Source organism: Palaemon carinicauda, chromosome 18 (assembly GCF_036898095.1).
Source record: "Palaemon carinicauda isolate YSFRI2023 chromosome 18, ASM3689809v2, whole genome shotgun sequence".
In the NCBI taxonomy this organism is placed as follows: domain Eukaryota; kingdom Metazoa; phylum Arthropoda; class Malacostraca; order Decapoda; family Palaemonidae; genus Palaemon; species Palaemon carinicauda.
In genome coordinates, this window is record NC_090742.1 from 19,993,295 (window position 1) to 20,008,294 (window position 15,000).

At 32.2% G+C, this 15,000-nt stretch overlaps 1 protein-coding gene across 1 annotated transcript in view; it reads right to left on the reverse strand.

Moving 5' to 3' along the window:
- grh (grainy head) overlaps positions 1-14,774 on the reverse strand; it is a 189,535-nt gene extending 174,761 nt beyond the window's left edge. The window contains 3 exon segments of the mRNA XM_068391552.1: positions 13,793-13,819; positions 13,821-14,562; positions 14,713-14,774. Coding sequence (XP_068247653.1) covers positions 13,793-13,819; positions 13,821-14,562; positions 14,713-14,774 — 831 coding nt within the window.
- Between the last annotated feature and the right edge of the window lie 226 nt (positions 14,775-15,000).

Genomic DNA, 15,000 nt, shown 5'->3' on the forward strand with positions numbered 1-15,000 from the left:
TGAATTCGCAAGAGAATATAGTATATAGATAGGTAAATTCGCAAAAGGATATGGTATATAGATAGGTAAATTCGCAAAAGAATATAGTATATAGATAAGTAAATTTGCTAAAGAATATACTATATAAAGTAAATTCGCAAAAGAATATAGTATATAGATAAGTAAATTTGCTAAAGAATATACTATGTAAAGTAAATTCGCAAAAGAACAGAGTATATAGATAAGTAAATTCGCTAAAGAATATAGTATGCAGATAAGTAAATTTCCAAAGGATATAGTATATAGATAAGTAAATTCGCAAAAGAACAGAGTATATAGATAAGTAAATTCGCTAAAGAATATAGTATGCAGATAAGTAAATTTCCAAAGGATATAGTATATAGATAAGTAAATTCACAAAAGAACAGAGTATATAGATAAGTAAATTCGCTAAAGAATATAGTATGCAGATAAGTAAATTTCCAAAGGATATAGTATATAGATAAGTAAATTCGCTAAAGAATATAGTATGCAGATAAGTAAATTTCCAAAGGATATAGTATATAGATAAGTAAATTCACAAAAGAACAGAGTATATAGATAAGTAAATTCGCTAAAGAATATAGTATGCAGATAAGTAAATTTCCAAAGGATATAGTATATAGATAAGTAAATTCGCAAAAGAATATAGTTATAGATAAATAAATTTGCAAAAGAATATGGTATATAGATAAGTAAATTCGCAGAAAAATATAGTATATAAGTAAATTCGCTAAAGAATATAGTATATAGATAAGTAAAATCGCAAAAGAATACAGTATATGGATAATTAAATTCGCATACACATTTTAGAAAATTGTTTCCAATGATTGATTATCAAATAGATTTAAGAACTATTCAACTAACGTAATTGACTGTTTCCTTCGAGTTGAAATATATGTTTTTTATGTTTTTCAACCCGTGAGAGACAAAATAAATTCGATCAATTTTGTTTTTATCTGATAAGTCAATACATCATCAAAAATATCGGTAACAACATCAAAACCACTTATATTTCCTATTCAAAACGCTCACCTGTAAAATCGACCTTCAATAACATAGCAAATATCTTTTTTAATAAAAAAAAAAAACTGACCACATCTTTTTTATCCCATCTTTTTGCTCTCTTTTCAAAAGCCCAGAACTTCTTTTCTCGCTAATCCTTCGAATGGAGCGACACAAAAAGTTAAAAAAAAAAAACCCACATTACCGGATCATTTGAAACAACATTCCAAATATCTCCCATTCTTTGAATAAGAAAATTCTTACCTTATTCAAATAAACAAGTTTTTACTCAACCCCCTCCTTTTTTATTCAAAGAACTTACTTTTCCAGAGCTTCCGAACTTGTTTTGGGACTAATCTTTTTCGAGGTGAGTTGACAGGGATCACGAAATCAAAACATTGAGTTTAAGGGAAATCAAAACACTTATTGAGTTTAAGGGGAATAAAAAAATAACTTTTTAAGGGAATCAAAACAATTATTGAGTTTAAGGAAAATCAAAACAATTATTGAGTTTAGGGGAAATCAAAACAATGATTGAATTTAAGGGAAATCAAAATAATTATTGAGTATAGGGGAAATCAAAATAATTATTGAGTATAGGGGAAATCAAAATAATTATTGAGTTTAAGGGGAATCAAATTAATTAGTGTTTAAGGGAAATCAAGACAATTATTGAGTTTAAGGGCTACTACAACAATTATTGAGTTCAAGGGAAATCAAAACAATAATTGTTTAAGCGAAATCAAAACAGTTATTGAGATTAAGGGAAATCAAAACTATTATAGAGTTTTAGAGAAATAAAAGCAACAACTGAGTTTAAGGGAAATCAAAATGAAAATGTTTCGGAAAAGTTTTTCTCCAACTATTATTTCATATTGTTTAATTGAGTCATGTAACGAGCCAGCCTTATAAGAGGAAAGAAAGTTACAGCATTAATGATGATGATGATGATGATGATGATGATGATAAGAATAATAATAAAAATAATAATACTAAAAATGATAATAAATTTTAAAGGAGATATTGACCCCATTTTTATTTATTGCAAAAGTAAATATTATTGTTTTTTTATTTATTTAAGAGAGAGAGAGAGAGAGAGAGAGAGAGAGAGAGAGAGAGAGAGAGAGAGAGAGAGAGAGATTCTCATCCAATATCTTTAAAGTCTCTCGTCAATATTGCCTCCGTTTTAATCGAGATTTACTTCGCATTGGATCAGTCTTCAGGAAAAGGCGAAAGATAAAAATATGAATTACGACTTAACCACTGTAATTATACCGCATTTTCATTAGTAACGACGCGTATATCATGTACCGGAATAGCAGTCAGAGAGAGAGAGAGAGAGAGAGAGAGAGATGGATAAAAACGCTACTTTGACTGACTACTCGTATTTTTGAAAGAGAGAGAGAGAGAGAGAGAGAGGAGAGAGAGAGAGAGAGAGAGAGAGAGAGAGAGAGTAATTTTTATACACTTGTGAGAGAGAGAGAGAGAGAGAGAGATGAATAAAAACGCTACTATGAGAGAGAGAGAGAGAGAGAGAGAGAGAGAGAGAGAGAGAGAGATGAATAAAAACGCTACTATGACTGTGTGAGAGAGAGAGAGAGAGAGAGAGAGAGAGAGAGAGAGAGAGAGAGAGAGAGATGAATAAAAACGCTACTATGACTGTGAGAGAGAGAGAGAGAGAGAGAGAGAGAGAGAGAGAGAGAGAGAGAGAGAGAGAGAGATGAATAAAAACGCTACTATGACTGTGTGAGAGAGAGAGAGAGAGAGAGAGAGAGAGAGCAATAAAAAAAAAAACTCCACTACGGCTGACTGCACGTATTTTACGAGTTTGCAATGGGCAAGAAGAATCCGCTACTTTATTTTGCGGTGTTTCCAGACCCTTGCCCTTAAAAACACCGCCACACAAAGAATCAATTTACACACAGATGATATCTGGCCGCTTATAAGATGAGGAACGGCGTGGCCAAAAGGGATATCTTTGACGGCTGGGCTGTTCATAGGATGAGATACACTTCCACAGGATATCTCTGCAGGATCGGCATCCTTTATGATAATAAAAAGTTAAATAATTTATTCAGGGATCAGCGCTTAGAAGGTGGAAAACACTTCTGTGAAATGTATCTCTAAAATGAATAAAATTCAATAATTTATTTTGGTGCTCGGTTTTTAAAAGGTGGAAAACACTTTTAATAAATATATTTCTACTGTATATGATTTCTTTAGGGATCAGCGTTTAGAATGTGGAAAACACTTTTAAGAAAGATATTTTCATTATAAAAAACTAAACAACTTCTTTTGGTGCTCAGAGTTTAGAAAGTGGAAAACATTTCTAAGAAATATATTTCCATGATAAAAACTTCAATAATTTCTTTAGGGCGCAGCGTTTAGAAGGTAGAAAACACTACTAAGAAATATATCTCTATAATGAAAAAAAAAATATAAAAATTTCTTTAGGTGCTCGGTGTTTAGAAGGTGGAAAAACTTCTAAAAAATACATCGCTATAATATTAAAAAAAAATCCAATAATATATTTATAGGTACTCGGCATTTTAGGTGGAATATATATTTAAAAGATATATCTGGAGGCTCATTATTCTATAAAATACAAGCAAAAAAAAAAAATCTTCAATGTCTCGGCGTTTAGAATATGAGAAACTTTTAGTGGATAAATTTGTTGGGACGCCGTTTACAGGATATCAAATTTAGATAGAAAATATTTCTAACAAATATATCTACACTGTTAAAAATTGGCCATATATAAAAAGGTAAAAATCCTGGAATAAACATTGCCAGGCATTTACCATTTCAAAAATGGATATATTGACGTGAAGGGGTGATATTACGGTCACCAACCCGTAAAAGATAACAAAGTAGGGTAAAATTTACGGTCGCCTGTATTTTTCTGAAATACGGCTGAGAACAGCATATTTTTACGGAGAATTTCTGATTAAAATTACAGTTTTTTTTAACAGTGCAGATGTTCTATATCTAATAAAAGAAGAAAATTAATATCAAAGTCTTTAATGACTCGGCGTTTAGAATATGAGAAACATATTTGTATTGAATAAATTTGTTGGAACCAGGGTTTAAACTTCCGCATGTGACCATTACCTTAGATGCTGCTGCTTTTTACCTTAGATTACCTTGAAACTTTTCCAATTTCCTTAAATTTGAAACTAGGAATTTCGTAAAACTAAAATTACCTTAGAAATGTCTTAAAAGATTGCCTTGAAACCATACAAAATATCTCAAACTAAGGTAATAACCTTAAAAGTTTAAATCCTGGTTGGAATGTCGTTATCAAATATCCCCAAATCATACCCTTTGAGCTTTTAGCTTTTGCGTGATCACAAGCACTCTCATCCAGCGTTTGATACCGTATTACTGCTTGCTTGCAAACGGTTTTATTTCGACTGCATTGTTGAATAGGCTGACAAACGTCTTTTTTCAGTTTATATATGACATATCTGTTTTGATGTTGTTACTCTTTTTAAAATATTTTATTGTTAATTTTTTTCTCATATCGTTTATTTATTTCCTTGTTTCCTTTCCTCACTGGGCTATTTTTCCCTGTTGGAGCCCATGTTCTTATAGCATTTTGCTTTTCCAACTAGGGTTGTAGCTTGGCTAATAATAATAATAATAATAATAATAATAATAATAATAATAATAATAATAATAATAATAATAATTATTATTATTATTATTATTATACATGTAGCAGCTGCTATCGACCCCAGCATTAAGGTACAGTGCGTGATGTGGCGTTATCTACTCATAAATAAATTGTCTATCTGTTGTTTTGACAGCTCGAAGTAAGTTTTTTCTCTTCTTTAGAGGTGGGATTAAAATTTATTATTGAAAATTACTCCCACTAATAAGTGAAACAATAAAAATATACATATACGAATCTGATATTATGCAAAGAAAAGATATTGCTCAATTATAAGTAATTTCTTAATCAGAAAGTTGGATAAAACAAGCTCTATCTTATCATAACAAGCGCAGTCTATCGAGTTGCGATTCAACTTTTGTGACCTGAATCAGTAAACTCACGTGGATTCGAATTTTTGCAATTCAGCTGAGATTCTACTGAGGTTCCCTCTTTGTTACGTAATCAGTCTATCCAGTTGCGATTCAGTTTTTGCGCCCTGAATCAGTTAACTCGCGTGGATTCCAATTTTCACAATTCAGCTAGAATTCAACTGAAGTTCCCTCTTGACAATTAATCGGTCTATCCAGTCCCGATTCAACTTTTGTCAACTGAATCAGTTAACACGCGTGGATTCTATTTCTTGTAATTCAGCCTAGATTCAACTAAGATTCCCTCTTTATCACTTAATCAGTCAATCCAGTTTCGATTCAGCTTTTGTGACCTGAATCAGTTAACTGGCATGGATTCCATTATTCTTTTTTAATTCAGCTGAGATTCCCTCTTTATCACGTAATCAGTTTATCCAGTTTCGATTCACCTTCAGTCACCTGAATCAGTTATCTCACGTGGATTCCATTTTTTTGTAATTCAGCTGAGATTCAACTGAGATTCCCTCTTTGTCACGTAATCAGTCAATCCAGTTGAAATTCAGCTTTTTGTGACCTGAATCAATTAACAGGAATGAAAAAATAGGCTTTGTGAGTATAGGGAACCAGCTGATATAACGGAGCATTTGATTAGAAATAAAGAATTAAGAAAATTTATTTTTGTAATCGAGGCAGTCAATTTAAATAACTATTTTGGTCATTAAATCCCTCAATTCAAATAACACCCAATTTTCTTCCTTGAATCAGGTAATTAAGCTGAAATTAGTTTCCCAATTTCTCTTTGACATATCCATAGCGTCATAAAAAAACAAAACCTCAAATTTTCTCTTGCCTGAATCTCTCGTCAGGCTGGGAGGAGCGTAGAAAGGAAAGGTCCCCTTTTGTTCATTTGTTTGATGTCGGCTACCCCCCAAAATTGGAGGAAATGCCTTGGTAAATAGATAGAATTATCATGGACGTCCGGAAAAATACAAATTGCTAAAAAATCTTCTGATTTTTCCTCAGTCAAAACCATTTTGTTATTTATCATTCAATTACCAAGTATCTTTGGGTGTACTGAAGTCCAGTAACACACAAAATACACATTTTCCTTTACAAAATACACCCTTTTCCTTAATGCTATCCATTATGTCAAGTAAAACACACCGGTCTTTTTCCTCTCTCCGCCGAGTAGTTATCTTCAGTTGGGCATAGAGGCTTCACTTCTGTATTAAATTTGAATATCTTCCACGAGACGTATTATTTTCGCATTCAAATGCAAACGTGATGGCTCGGGCCTTCAACTTTGGACATTTTCCGATGTGTATTTTTCCTCATTAACATTTTGCGTCGTAAATTTTTACATGTAACTTTCCCCTGTTCACACCTGACTGAAGATCAATTTCGCAGAGGGCAATTCTCGGTTCATTCTGAATGCTGGCTAAACACCAATAATAACCGCCATAAAGACGACAACAAATACAACAACAACAATTGAATCAAATAATAATAATAATAATAATAATAATAATAATAATAATAATAATAATAATAATAAAGGTACCAGAAATAACGAAAATAATGAAAATTAAAAAAAAATAACATCCATAATAACCGACACAATTACAACAACAACAATTGAATCAAATAATAATAATAATAATAATAATAAAGATTCCAGAAACAACGAAAATAATAAACACATTCGAGAAATATACATGCATCGATAACAAAATCACATACAGAGAGAGAGAGAGAGAGAGAGAGAGAGAGAGAGAGAGAGAGGAGAGAGAGAGAGAGAGAGAGAGAGAGAGAGAGAGAGAGAGAGAGAGAGTCTTAAATAGAATTTAACCGTGCTAAGTTTATCACAATTATAACCACAACTAGAAAACGAACATACACAAAGAACAAAGTTATTTTACAGCTATTGCAATCCCTCCGTTTTACATAAATAAGTTGTATATTTCGATACACTTTTGAAACGTGAATACAAAACAAACATTACGAAACCAGGCGTCCAGCAGTTATCACTTTCTTAAATATTTTGAAATTTAGCATATATATTTGTATGAAAATTTGCATAATTGACATAGGCAGAACTATATACATTTGTAATTACTGAAGCAGTGTTTCGCAAAATACATACTGAATAAATGGATCAGTTACAGGATCAAGTAATTTAGATAAATTACTGTAGTACATGAATTAAATAGTGTATAAACAGTATACAGTGTCAATACATTGAACTACAATAAAACCGAATAATTTCTTAATTACGTAATACATAAACAGTATACATCGTCAATACATTGAAATACACAAAATACCATTAATGATTACTCCTAATGTCCTATTCTAGCCTTAAATAAACAGAAAAATGAAATGGAAAAAAAAGGGAGAAAAACACGATTCAATATAAAACTTTCTTCGCCTTCCTATATTTGTCTGTCGGTAACACGTGGAAATACTTTATGAAACCGCATATGCTGCACCATATGTAATGTTGCAAAACACTTAGGCCTTTATGATACGCACTGACAATATACAATGTTGCGTTGGTGATACTGTGTCCTAGATACAATATCATATCAATATATATCTGTGTGTTCACTTATCTATCCATCTATCTATCTATCTATCTATCTGTCTGTCTATCTATCTATATATATATACTGTGTATATATATATATATATATATATATATATATATATATATATATATATATATATATACTGTGTATATATATATACATACATACATACATACATACATATATATATAAATATATATATAGTTAGTAAATGCGTTTAAAACGAAATAAACATAATAGGGGAAATTAGTATATTCATGTATACCTTATCTTTAAAAACACGATATTTGGAGTATTTTTTTAAGTTGCGAAAAACACGAGTTTTATACATTAAAAAATTACTTTCATTAAAATATCAAAAATACATCACTTGTTAATTTTCATGTTTACAAATAGTCTATCAAATCCTCTGATATTTCTGGTCTACAAATTGGAAGAAAAACTTAAATACAAACGCACCATACGTATCTATAGATACATTAATTGTATGAAAACACTTAAAACCATGTATGTTTATATATATATATATATATATATATATATATATATATATATATATATATATATATATATATATATATATATACACACACACACATATATATATATATATATTTATGTGTGTATATATATACATACATTATATATATATATATATATATATATATATATATATATATATATATATATATATATCTAATAATAATTGAATGATAACCAGAATATAAACCAAATGAGTGATCTTTTAATAGCATACTCATTATCACTAATATTACATTTATTGTCAATCTTATTTAAATTATTATTATATTAGATTTATCATAAGAAATACGATTTCGAACTGAAAACGACTACACAGTACATAGTAAAATGTTTTTGTTTATAAAACAAAAAGAAAACTTGTTAAAGACCTTTGGGAATTAATTGGCTACATGTATGTACCACAATTTGCTCTATTTACTTGCCATTATTAATATGAACCTGCGAACTTAATTGCTTAGTAACAAGAAACGGAGTTATATAATACTGCTGGATCTAACTTTAAATAGAAAATAAATGTATTCTTCCATTCATGAGAAACTAACTGTGATTCCGTGCAAACAATGACCAGTCGGTTTATCGGAAGAATTAATATTGATTTTGGCAAGTGAGGTCTGTTATTTTTTTTTTTTTTTTTTTTAAAGTTTGATTCATTGGCAAGATAAATGTTTTGAGTATTTTGTTACGATATGTTTATCAAAAAAGGAATTATTTATGTTGTAAGTATTATAGATAATAATAATAATAATAATAATAATAATAATAATAATAATAATAATAATAATAATAATAATAATAATAATAATACAATCTTTCACATCTAAATAAAAGTCTTTTGATTTTTGTATCAGGTTGTGTATGTGTATATATGCATATGCATATGTATATAAATTATATGTATATATATATATATATATATATATATATATATATATATATATATATATACACATATATATTAAGTAGAAGAAAATATATACTGGTGTTAAGATTTTCTAACTTCTGACACAGAAACACAACTAACATATGCATGCAGACTGCAAATATCTATTTTTACATACGCACACACACACACTATATATATATATATGTATATATATATATATATATATATATATATATATATATATATATATATATATATATATATATATATATATATATATATAGTGTAGTTATACTTATTTTATTTGGCTTTATAGTAGTGAAACATTTTACTATGTACTGTCATCAAAAATTCAGAACTAATGAAGATTGATGACTAAGAAAATAAATCTCATAGATGCATATGTGCAATTTTCAATCATCCATACTGAATTATTTTGAGAAATGTACTACTTCGTAATGTTGACATCAAAACATTTAAAATGTACTATGTTGTAATGTTCCCATCAACAACAATTGTTTACGAGATGAAGTTGTTCACCATAATGTAAATTCAAATATCTTTTTTGATGAAACTTTGAAAATCAATAGGAAAATTTGCCATAATAATTTTTTTGGAGGAAATAGTTATCGAAACTATTATCATTATTATTAAAGCTATTTATAGCGTTGCTTAATTCACCTTCTTCACCTTTAACTTTTTTGGGTCCGAAAACTTATTCTTTCCGTCTTCTAGCTCTCTAATGACCTTATATGTTACATGACCCTCATTTTTCCTTTGAAGAACTAATACATTTTCCTTAGACAAGTTTGGAAAGGAGGTAATTTTAGTATCGTAGTTTAAAAACTCCTAATATCTGCCACCATCATTTCACCAGGTAATTACTTTTAACACGAAATTGAATATCATATTTTTTTTACCACAATGACATCTCTTATTTCGTGATATATAAGCGCTTTATGAAAAACTATAAGCTGTTTGTTAGAAAAGTTTATGTGGAAAAATATTCGTCCCTATTGGACGTCATAAAGTTCGTTCATATATATCCTTATCAAGTTCGGTTACAGATTTCGTAATTAATTTCCTTAACAGATTTTCTCAAATTTGTTAACAGATTTCGTAATAAAATTCTTTCACAGATTTTCTCAAGTTTGTTTACAGAATTCGTAATTAATTTCCTTCACAGATTTTCACAAGTTTGTTTACAGATTTCGTAATAAATTACCTTCACAGATTTCCACAAGTTTGTTTACAGATTTCGTAATTAATTTCCTTCACAGATTTTCTCATCAATTTTATTCATAGAGTACTCCATTAAGTTTTACTCCACTAAGTTCGTCCACATAATTCAATCATCAGTTTAATAACGGGTTTCCTTACCAAGTTTGTGCACACATTTCCACACAAAATTTTTTCGCAGATTTTCTCATCAAGTTTAATCATAAATTTCTTCACAAAGTTCGTTCACACACTTTTCACTACGTTTTTTTTTCTTTACAGATTTCCTTACTACGTTTGTTCACAAACTTCCTCATCAAGTTTATTTACAGATTTCCTTACCAAGTTCACTCACTTATTCCCTTACCACGTTTATTCACAGATTTTATAACCCAGTTTGTTCACAGATTTCTTCACAAAGTTTGTTCACAGATTTCTTCACCGTTTGTTCACAGATATCCTTATCAACTTTGTTCATAGATTTCCTCACTAACTCTCTTCACCCATTTCCTTACCCTGTTTATTCACAGATTTTCTCCCCCAGTTTGTTCACAGGTTTTCTTATCAAGTGTGGTCACAGATTTCCAAATAAAGTTTGCCTAAATAAATGCTTCTTTCACTTCTATAGAAATATACCTCAACTTTGCTTTTCTTTCCAGAACGAAAAACACTACAACAACAGTAATTTGTGAGATAAACATTAAATAATTCGCTCACAACCTCATATCTCCAACTGCTCTTGTATGCCATTAATTGTGTGTGTGTGTGTGTATATATATATATATATATATATATATATATATATATATATATATATATATATATATATATATATATATATATATACATATACATACATATATATATATATATATATATGTATATATATATATATATATATATATATATATATGTATGTATATGTGTATATATATATATATATATATATATATATATATATATATATATATATATATATATATATATATATATATATATACACCAACCCGGATGTTATACACTAGCTTCCACGTCCCATGTAAAATGAAAAATGAAGAGCTACGCCACTTCACATATTCATCACTGCCAAATACACTTTCCAAAATCCCCTTCCATTCATGATGATTTACTGTATTCACACGAAGCCAGACGATTAGCTTTTAAAGGCATGGTTCCTGTTTCACGTTGAAGATGAGGGATAGATGTATGTTGGCATTTGCAAAACTTCAAATAATTGTAACAATAAAAAGAATTTACCATTAATATGATTCGTGATAATCCGTTTATCTTTCAATTCTTGTAATTTTTCTTCATGATGCCAGAAATACTTGATTTAAAACTTCATGCTTTAGTTCACATATTTATTAATTGTACTGTATTTCACTGTTTTTCTTAATTGCTTTAAAAATAATATTCCCAACGTCACTTTCCTTATAGTGCTACTTTTTTTCAATTAATTCCGGTATTAACACAAATAAGAAATACTAATGTGCTGTTATCAAACAGCTTTCACATTTCAACCCCATCACCTACATTCCATAAAACAGCAAATTTTGACATCAGACTATTTGACATTTTTCTTGACTCATTGTACCGTATGTTTCACCATTATCCAAATCCATAAATTAAAGAACATATAAAAAAAGCACTTTCATATTTCACATTAGAAAAAAAAAGTAAAAAAATAAAAATAAAAAAACTCTTACTCATTCACGAGCTTTCAAGCAACATGTCAGTACATTACCACAAGTATTCGTAATTACCGCGTCATTGCAAGGCCGTCTTGTAATTATTTTTTTTTTTTTATTGCGTCATGACTGCAGATGTTCACAATATACTTTCTATATCACATAATCCTTTTTTTTTATTTAAATAAGAGCAAAGCATATTCGATGGCCTTTAAGTAAATATCCTAATACGATTCTTCTTCTTCTTCCTCTTCTTCTTCTTGACCAACATCCTCCCACCCTCCACCTTCCCCTTCCAACCCCACCCTCGTCCCTCTTCTTGTGGGCGTAGGAGGGCAACTTGTGACAGGTGGCGGGAGGCGCGGGTCACGAGAGCCCCTAGGCCACGACAGAAGGGATATAACTGCACAGTTCTTCTTCCTTCCCTTTTTTTTTTTTCCCTCATGAATGAAAACTAACCTGACGTAGGGTGACACGGTGTAGCTATAACAAGGTCTGGTGAAATACATTTTTTTTGCTACAACAATTAATAAATTATGTAGTTTAATTTACTTTTCACTATTAAACAACTAGAAAATGACCTTCGTTTCTCTAGGCTTGAAAAAGAAGACTATTTACTCCGATCTCTGTGCACTGGATGCCAAAATGACTTTAGTCAATATACAACTTCCCGACATATTTTGCTTTATATTCTAAGAATGTTTATAACTTGAGGTATTTAGAGCTTTGAATCAACATTCTATCGGGTGCATTATAAACCTTTTATATTTCTTTCACTGCATCAAACGGCACATGAAAACACAAATAACAGGCGTGTCTCAGATTGCATAAATGCAAATGGCAACATAAATACACACGTCCATTGACAACTACGAAAGCATAAGCATTCGCTGTTGAAGTTTTCACATTACTCGCATTCATTCACATATTTCATAGGTCACACGGATTCTTTATAACTTTATGGGAACTGAGATAAACACAGAGGTATGATTCGGTTCAATTCCTTATACTTCATATTGCACTTTAGAAACAGATTAAAAGCTATGTATATATCTTGCACATTCCTTTTAATAATTTCTGCATTCTATGCATATTCAAGGTCACCTACTCTGAGTGCTAACATTCAACATCGCAGGTATGCACCGTGGAGTAAATAAACACAAGAAATCAATGAACGAGATGGGATGAATACAATAATCATTCAGTTCGGAATTTTCCTCCGAACCTGCGCACTGAAATTCATCATAGAGTCTCCTGGTGACTTCAACGACACAACAGATATCAATCCATTGACGTTCTTCTTCACGGTCGCTCTCCTGGTATTTTAATCTCGCGCAGAACATAAAAATCTTAATAGAGACTTTGGAGAAATTTCAACACTTGTCACTGATTTGTTCTTTTTATTTCTTTCTTGGTGTCACTTGAAAGTCTACCGGTTCACTGTCTCCTTAACCGTTTCATCCCGATATTAATTTTCTCATGATGAAAACTATAATCATGCAAGGGTTAAATATCTTTCCACGTGTCATTTATTACATAATCTGATATCTTTGTTCAAGACTCCACAGTCACTGAAGCCCTATAAGTGAAGCACGCACATACCACAATATTTCAACACATTTTACTTCCGATATAGTTCCTCATACAACGATAATAAAACACATTATGCCTGTTTAACGTCCATATGTAGGTCTATTTATAATCATAAAAAAAAATATTAACACTGAAGCAGTTGTTATAGTAATCGCTACGAGTTGAAAAAAGAAGACAGACGAGGGATTAAGGACTATTTCTCAAGGGTCTACCCGAGCATATCTCTGACTTACCTGAGTGATGACTGGCTGATCTCGCGGGGGTGACGGCATCCGCAGAGATTCCTGAATCTGCAGGAGAGGGCAGATCGACGGTGAGGGTGCTGGAAACGCCATTGGTTTTGTAGGGAGGTCTAATGTATCGCTCCACGAAGCCCGTGTCGGCGCTGGAGTACTCCTGGCGCACTGTGTACTGGGGTTCACTGGACGGGTAATACTCCCGATAGTAAGGATCTGTCACTGTGTACACTGCGGGGGAGCCTCGCACCGCCGGCGAAGTGCTCGTGGAGTATGTCTGTGAAGAAGGCGACAAATAGGGAGAGACATGTTCGTAACTCGACTGCGGAGAGGGAGCCGAGAACCCGCCCAGATAACTCCCGGCACTCATTTTATCGGCTGAGTCGAGGGGCGCCTGAATCACAAGCGTATGGTTAGCACGAGGCCGGTCCCCCGACTCCACTTTCAGCCCGTGGTGTTCCAGCTCCTCCTTGATGACGTGGTGATCCAGTTCGTCCTTGAGGTCAGGGGCGGATGCCAGAGCGGGTGGAGAGTCACTGGGGGGTAGTGGCTGCGGCAGGAGGGCTCGACGTTTATCGCACAGTGCGCCGCGGTCGGCGGGACTAACGGCTCGCCGAGTCAGGTCCTCTGGCTCCCGCTTGACAACTTCGGTACCGCCCACAAACAGAAGTCCTTCTACGGGCGCCGCCCCAGACACGCCCTCGGATACCCCGTTTGTCACCTTGCAGTCCAGCGCCCCGCCTACGACCGGGCTCCCGACCCCAGACCTGCAAACAAAAGGAGGTAATGAGTAATGGACAGCCAATCATCGAGGAGTATAGGGGCGGGGACATACAATCAAGGGAAACGTAAACAGCCAATCAGAGCCTGAGAAATCTCCCGGGGGGAGGGGCCATCCTGCAGGCAACCCAACCCACACGTCCTTCTCTGAGCAATGAGGGGGTCTCTCGTCCCCTTCACGTAATTCATTTGCCCTCATTATCATTAATCATCATGTCACTACACTGATAAAACACTTGCATCCTGGCTATTGAGGAAGTAAACTTATTAATTAACAAGGACTGACTCTCTCTCTCTCTCTCTCTCTCTCTCTCTCTCTCTCTCTCTCTCTCTCTCTCTCTCTCTCTCTCTCTCTCTCTCTCTGTGTTTTTTCTAGATGGAAATAAAGGGGAAATAATTTTTTAAGTGTGCTAGGGTTTTTTTAG